Raw genomic sequence first — 8,087 nt, 5'->3', positions numbered from 1 at the left:
ATCAGGGTCAGGAAAAGTCTACCTATGTTAATCTCAATAATTCAATGTGCCGGCTTCATTAGAATCGTTTCATTATAGTTTCAGAGCCTATTCAGTCCAAACAAATTTACACGAAGTAGTAGTTCTACGCAGACGAAGTCGCGGGTAACAGCTAGTAATATATATGTTAAAGAAGCTAAGTTAAAGATTCCAGAATCTTCTTTTCTGTTACGAGTTAGGACCGAATTAAAAGTTGAAAGCAAATCTGTTAAAGTTTTATTGGCTGGTTCAGTCGGTTTTACCATTTTTATGGGAATTTAAGATAACTCGCAACTGAGCTTGAGAGGTAAAATCTTTCTCGGCATTATGTAAGTCTAGGGATACTTTTACCTCATTTTTAAAAGAAACTCACGAGAGTTGAAAATATTAATAACAAATTATAATATAATTTATTTTTATACGTTTAGATTTTATAGTTTATATTAGTATTTGGATATAACACATGTTCAAATACACAATTATATAAGTATACACAATCGTATATATCTTAAATTATTTATTGATTATTTCGTATGAGGTCAATTTGGCAGATATAGGGTTGACTTCGGTGACACCAGTAGTCCCGTAGTCCAGGATTTGCAGCGTCTATTGCTCCACAATGAGGCTCTTCAGGAGCATTACTAGAAATAAAATAATAATATTTTAGAAGGTTTTGAACTTTTCTAATAACTTTTTCCTGTTTTACATTCATATCTGGCAGACCTTTATTTTTACGATCAAGTAGGTACGTACCTAATAAAAAGTTAAAAATACGGCGTTTGATTGTTATTGTTTTTAAATATTTCGAAGGAACTTAAAATCACACCGCATACAGTAGTTTATTGGCAAAATAGGTGTCTCTTTCTTTCATCCTTTCGTAAAATAAAAAAAATACAAAATATAAAACAACATATATAAAAAAATTAAATTTGGAATATTTCAAAAGTTTAAAATATTTACCTGAAACCCTTTCCGTTATCTCCAGTCCATGTCGAAAAGCCAGTCTTCTTTATGTCTTCACCTAAAACAAAATTACATACATTTGAATATTTGTCACGTAGCCGATGGGAAATTCAATAAAATTCTTCATCTTCGTCGGAAATCAGAAATGCACGTCATACCCACATTACTTACCTGAAAATGAATATTGCGTGTACGGTTTTACTGAATGGGTCATTTTGTATTGTTATAGTACAAGTTACCAACACACGCGTATATTATCTTTTTATAAGGTTTATCTTACCTAAATGTTTCACCAACGCTACATAATATAATTTTATCGGATTTAATTCAAATTCAAATTCAAATTCAAAAATCATTTATTCACGTAGGTAACACAATGTACACTTGTGATTCGTCATTAAAGATATAAATATTAATGCTTCTAATTTTACATTTACTGCCAGTTCTCAAATCAAGGGCGTAGAACGGAAGAGAAGAACTGGCAATAAACTCTCCGCCACTCTTTTTAATCGCCATGTTTTTTTTTTTTTTTTTTTTTTTACACAAAGGTTGTAAGGAGCTGCAACCATTACACCATGTTCCACATGACATTTTAAGTAATTAATAATAAGAACATAAATAAAAACAAAGACTTGTCCCCTATCAGCAGGAGGCATGGTGAAATAGGAGCACGCACTTACATTCTCGTGGGAACAACACGCAAACACATAGTCGAAATAATTAACATCACCGCATACACGAATTCAAGTACGACCAGTCACCACAAGCAGCACCCGTTCACGAGTATGACGCATGGCCAGCCATCGGCCCCCTCGCCATATTTTAGGGAGAGAGACAACCCGACGCATGGACGCCGCCACAAGCAATGACATTTAAGCGAGCATGACGATCCTTGAAATGTGGACTTGGCTACATAAGAAAATAATAATAATACTGAAATAATTGGATACCACATGGATCACGGTTTGTTCCCACTTTACATTAAAACAGTCGTGGATGTTGACGATCGCCCCAGAGTCTGGAAATGCAGCCGAGAGATTCAGTCGTGTTACCTATAATATATACTGGAGCAACTCATATCCAAGCACTAGGATCGTTTAAATATTCATTTATATTATAATAAGCCTTAGTAAGCAGTTTTACTTTAATGTACGATTTAAATTTATTTATTGACAACGCTTGTATCTCACTAGGGATTTTGTTGAAAAAACGTATACAATTGCCTTGGAAAGAATTACTCGTTTTATGCAGCCTTCTGGTTGGTGCGCTAATTTTGTCTTTATTACGAGTACTATAATTATGGAAGCTACTATTCTTTTTAAAGATATCTATATTTTTCCGCACATACAAAATATTCTCATAAATGTATTGACTTGCCAGAGTCAAAATATGTAATTCCTTAAATTTGCTTCGGACCGACTCCCGTGGGGACAACCCACAGATCGCTCTTATAGCCCGCTTTTGCACTACAAATATCGATTTAATGTCAGCTGCATTACCCCACAAAATAACACCATATGACATTATACTATGAAAATAGCTGAAATAAACAAGCTTTGCTGTGTTCTCATCCGTAAGATCGCGTATCTTTTTAACTGCGAACGCTGCGGAACTTAGCCTATTCGAAAGACCTTCTATGTGTCGGCCCCACTGGAGTTTACTATCTAAAGTAATTCCCAAGAACACCGCATTATCAACAAAGTCTATTTCCTCGTCTTTAATTATTATTTGAGAATGACTACTTTTTACATTTGTAGTTACAAATTTAACACATTTTGTCTTCTTTTCGTTTAACTTAAGATTATTTGTATTAAACCAGTGAACTACACTGGAGATGGCACTGTTTACGTTATCAAGTGATGGATTTTGTCGTTTCACTTTAAATAAAAGCGAAGTGTCATCAGCAAACAGTACTATCTCGTGAAGCTCCTTTACAAGAAATGGCAGGTCATTTATATAGACAAGGAATAAGAAGGGACCAAGTATGGAGCCCTGCGGTACTCCCATAGTAACAGAGGATCCCTGTGATATAGCTCCATTTACATTTACCTTTTGAATTCTATCGCTCAGGTATGATTCCACAAGATTTAGCGCCCTTTCGCCAATGCCATAGTGTTGAAGTTTCTTGATTAGGATTTCGTGATGGACACAGTCAAAAGCCTTTGATAAGTCGCAAAAAACTCCAATGGCATCATGAGAATTTTCCCAAGCATTTAAAATCTCGGAAATTAATTGAATGCCAGCATCTGCTGTGGAGCGACCTCTTGTAAAACCAAACTGCTGGCTATGCATAATTTTATTATTATTAAAATGTGTCAATAATTGTTCAAGAATGATTTTTTCAAAGATTTTACTCAAAGCCGGCAGCACAGATATGGGTCTAAAATTTGTGGGGTCCGAAGTGCTGCCCGTTTTGAATAACGGTGTGATTTTACTTATCTTCATCTGGTCTGGAAAGACTCCACAATCTATACATTCATTAAATATTATAGCCAACTCTGAACTGATAGTATTGATTACTGATTGTAAAATGAAAACAGATACACCCCAAAGATCTTTAGTTTTTTTTATTTTTAGCTGTTTAAATGTTTTTATAATGTCATTGCAGCTAATGCGGCTAAATACAAACTTATGATTGCATACAGGAACATTCTTTTTCAATAATAAAAGGGCGGCTGATGGTGAAGAATTTAAAACGCTGGTTGTATTTAAAGGAATGTTAGTAAAAACTCTTCAAATGCAGAGGCTACTTCGAGGTCGGAACTAATTACTTTGCCGTTTATGTTCACTTTGAATTCAGTATCCTTTCTGGAGGTTCTTCCAGTCTCCTCGTTTATAATTTTCCAAGTAGCCTTTATCTTATCAGAGCTAATGCAAAACTACAAAAACGAACAACCTCCTACGAGATTTATAAATTAAATCTGCTTTATAAAATAAAGTCGGCACGTTTAAAACAGCGTTTATTTACGCAACATTAATTATCGAAGTCAATTATGCAGCAATAAACATAAAGCAGTGGAGCGTCAAAAATAAATCAAATTACTATAAATCGCATATTAAACATAATCTCGTTTTCAATTACCGAGGGAGTGAAAGAGCGCAATCGCACCGCGCATTGCAGCCTATCTCAGTGATACATTGCCGTGCAGTACGTGACTAGCCTATTTCTCAATTATACTTTTGTACTTTCTTAATAACGACCGATCTATTAAAGTTCTAACAAACCTAAAGAAAACAATTGCATCGAAAAATATTATACCTAATGTGACGGGTTATTAATATTTAGGTATTGGGATCTATTTTTTTTTGGAGTTTATGGCCTGGTATCTAGACCTTTAGGCCAAGTATTGGGATCTATTTCAGGTTGAAGCACAGATTATAATAAAAGTAGAAATTTGACATAATCTCTGGGCAAGGCGTGAGGCCTATGAAAACCTGATTAAGTCAGGTAGTACTACAACCATACAGTATTATTTCAATCAAGATTCATGGTACAAACAAAGTAAGTTTCCGTTGTTTCGTACCGTTGTTACCCTACAGCAATGATTACTCATAAGAGGAATTCAAATACAATATTATAATATAATAACGTAAGTAACGTAATATAATATAATAATAACGTAATATTTTACCGTAGATGTTTCTCCAAATTGTATAGTCATCTAAATTATTGATTCCAAGCCAGACCACTAATTTGTTATCTGTTCCGTTGATGCTGGGGTAATGCATACCACGGACTAGTTTCTGGATAAAGAAGAACTCGTCCTGAAAGCCAAGGTTAATTATCTCAATATTGATTATTGTAAAAGATATAGATCTACATAGATAAACATCACGATTATAATCATAGTGAAAAAAGAAAATATAAGAACCAGAAAAAAAGGAGCGCGAATAAACCAAAAATTATCGAATCAGCCGTTATTGTTTATCTCCTTATACATAAATACATAATTCGGTCTAATTGCAGTATGATGAGTAAATTAGTCATTCGTGGCGATTATTTGATATTGAAATTAATAAATACAAACAGTTATAATTGGTATATCATTGTGTATGTCCTAAAAACCTTTTAAATATATACCAAAATGAGTAAAAAAATAAAACTAGACCTGTGAACGTGGTACTGCTAAGTGCGCCCCAAGTTCATTGCACGTGTCTCTAGCCACCGGCCAAGTTGCAGATTGATACATCAATTTGTAGGCATTTTTAGTTGCTTTGTTAAGGATGAAACCTGAGATGTAAAAGTATTTCAATTGTATTTTGGTTATTTGTACACGATGCAATAAGGTGGTTGATTGTGAAAAATAGCGATAGATTACCCAGTACTTTGTCAAGTTAAAAAAAGGTAAGTACCGACGATTATTGATTTTTATTGACTTATTATTTAAACGTTTGTGTTCATTTAGGAGCTAGCTTGTTTTTGTTAAAATATTGAATTATTGTGCAAGAAAATTTATAACATTCTCTAGTAATAATACGTCTACGGCTACGTCGCGACATAGTTTTTAATATCTCAATATAATAAAACTAAAACAGCTATAAACTAAATTACTGGAATTTGATACAACAATCAAGAGGACACCTAGGGGGTCTTCCACATAACGGAGTTTTCTCAGTTTGGGCCCTTGTCTCGTAACCATTAATATTTTTCATTGAATTCTTAAGTAAAAGTAAAAGTTGTAAATTTAAGAGGAATCAAAAAACTATTGGTTTTATTACTAGTAAACAATACAATTAATACCAGACCTTTAGGTAGACCGGCTTCCAGAAGTGTACCAAATAGAAGAAGAAACGCTACTTGAATTCTGAAACTGGACATTTCGAATATGTTTAGTGACAAAGTGCCTTCATTACATAAAATGATTTCGTAATTTAATTAATAAATAAAATATCAAACCTTACCTCATTTCAGTCTGCTAACGTTCTGAAAGCAATACACAAAATTATTTTTACCGTTATTCACTAGTTATTTTAACGACATTTGAACGAACTAGTAAATAAAGTTATGAATAAATTTTATTCTACATACATAAAAGGGTATTAGTAACATCGGATAAAAGTTATTTGATAGATAAACGCCTCGATGGGTCGTCCTGAAACGACCTCGTTCTATCAACAAGGGTCAAATTACCCGTATTGCACGTGGGCTAGAATTACACATTGATAAGCGTACATAGTATCATTTACATAAGCGAGCCATGAACAATGTTTATGCACCAATATCGGCTACATTACATAGTAATTGTATAAATTATAATCAAAATAAAAAACGTTTTATCTTACTCCTATTATGCATTTAACCGGTAAAAATAAAATAAAAAATATGTTTATTATGGAACATAAGATACAGGTATCACTTATTCCACGTCATTAAATTTGAATAGGTAGACATCCCTACTCATCGGCAAAGAAGACAGAGAGTGTAGGCCGAGAGAAAAACTCTCGGCACTCTTTTAAAATAGCAAATCATCAAACGATAGTAATTTAAAAACAAATATCGCAAATTAATTAGAAGTAGCCTGTCTAGCACTAGTCCCAGGCCCTTTTATCAACTAGATAATCGTTAACTTTATAGTAAGCCTTTTTACACAGATTTTCTTTAATACATTTCTTAAATTAATTAAAAGGCTGAGATAATAGAGCCTCTGGGATTTTATTAAAGAAGAGTATCCCTTTTCCCAATAAATAATTACTAACTTTAGATAGTCTAGTACGGGGAAATTGCAGCCTGCGTTTGATCCGAGTATTAATTAACATTGTGCGTATGTTCTATTCTAGTAAATTTATCACTATTTTTGTAAACATATATAATATTTTATATTGCGAGGGAAAGATAAGTATATTAATTTATCTCTCGGAGATTCCCTACTTTTTAAATAATTTATTGCACGAAAAATATTATTTTAATATTGACCACTGAAGTTTTGAATCCATGGTGATTCCAAGAAATACCTACAGTTGTATCATCCAGAATTAATTCCTCATCATTTATAATTGGTCTAGTATCCATAACCCTTGCACAAAATTTAATGCATTTTGTTTTTTTGCATTAGAAGGTGATCTACTTGAAGGGTATTATGTAGATATAATTACCATTCACTATAATATAATACAACAAAAAATTTTACCTCATTTTCTGTTAGGTCTTAATATATATTTCTAATTGTACATTAAAACAATATATATTTTAGTTATATTCTATTATAGCTATTAAACTGTGTAACATTAAAGTTTAAATAAAAAGTATCTTCATTTAATTGAAAATGTCAATATATCAAATGCAAACCCAATCGTTATTTTATTAGAATCGTTTATTAGTAATCATAACAATCAAATATACAATCGTATTTACAATTGTCGTAACCTACATAGATTAATTATTTTTATTAGTAAGTTATTTATATATAAACATCATTAAACTCAGTTTAAAAAACTCTCCGATACAAGCAAAGATCATACATAAATTGTGTTTTATACGTTTCTTTATAGAACAAATAAAACAATGTAACGTGACCTAATTTTATAATCTTTCCAAACCACTGTGCATAGCAAAACAAGAGAAATTGAATTAAAACGGTACCTTCTTTTAAGCGGGAACCTTCTCAGCGTAACTTTAAATAACGCGCGTGCGGCGTGAGTTGTCCTCGAAGGCAGGCGTTATAATGTACTTACTCGAATCTCGATCCTCTAGAGGACAGTTATGCGTGGCCAATGACTAATATTGTCCGAAACAACGGTGATATCAAGTTCCTTTAATATTTAAATGAGCTAATAGAAATCTACTGTCACAATATATTTTCTTTCACTATTGAGTTTTGTGTTTGTGACCGATATTTAAGATACTTACTACAATTGAATACTAAGATAATAAAGTTGATACTAAATTTTATGTTAAATATTAGGTAATAATTTATAGTATAATAGTTTTAGGTTTGTTGGCATTTAAGTGATAATACATACACAGACATACACCCACACATATACCCCTTGTGGTTTCCTTATATTATATCCTTATAAATCAATTTTTTTAACGTTGTAGCCTATGTAATATTGATTGTTTATTCTCATTAAATTTTCTCTACATTTTAAGACCTTCTGTCGATCCG

The 8,087-nt window shown here is 32.5% G+C and overlaps 1 protein-coding gene across 1 annotated transcript; it reads right to left on the bottom strand.

The window, feature by feature from the left end:
* Positions 1-239: 239 nt before the first annotated feature.
* Positions 240-7,675, bottom strand: LOC125051486 (secretory phospholipase A2 receptor-like). Its single transcript, XM_047651793.1, has 7 exons — positions 7,562-7,675; positions 5,884-5,905; positions 5,728-5,792; positions 5,091-5,212; positions 4,614-4,746; positions 979-1,039; positions 240-659 (listed from the first exon to the last, which is right to left on the bottom strand). The coding sequence occupies exons 2-7, from the start codon at positions 5,886-5,888 to the stop codon at positions 536-538; spliced, it is 510 nt and encodes a 169-aa protein (XP_047507749.1). The 5' UTR covers positions 5,889-5,905; positions 7,562-7,675; the 3' UTR covers positions 240-535.
* Positions 7,676-8,087: the final 412 nt, after the last annotated feature.

This window comes from Pieris napi, chromosome 8, assembly GCF_905475465.1.
Source record: "Pieris napi chromosome 8, ilPieNapi1.2, whole genome shotgun sequence".
In the NCBI taxonomy this organism is placed as follows: domain Eukaryota; kingdom Metazoa; phylum Arthropoda; class Insecta; order Lepidoptera; family Pieridae; genus Pieris; species Pieris napi.
The sequence above is the reverse complement of the archived record's forward strand: the minus strand, read 5'-3'. Positions and strand labels throughout refer to the sequence as shown.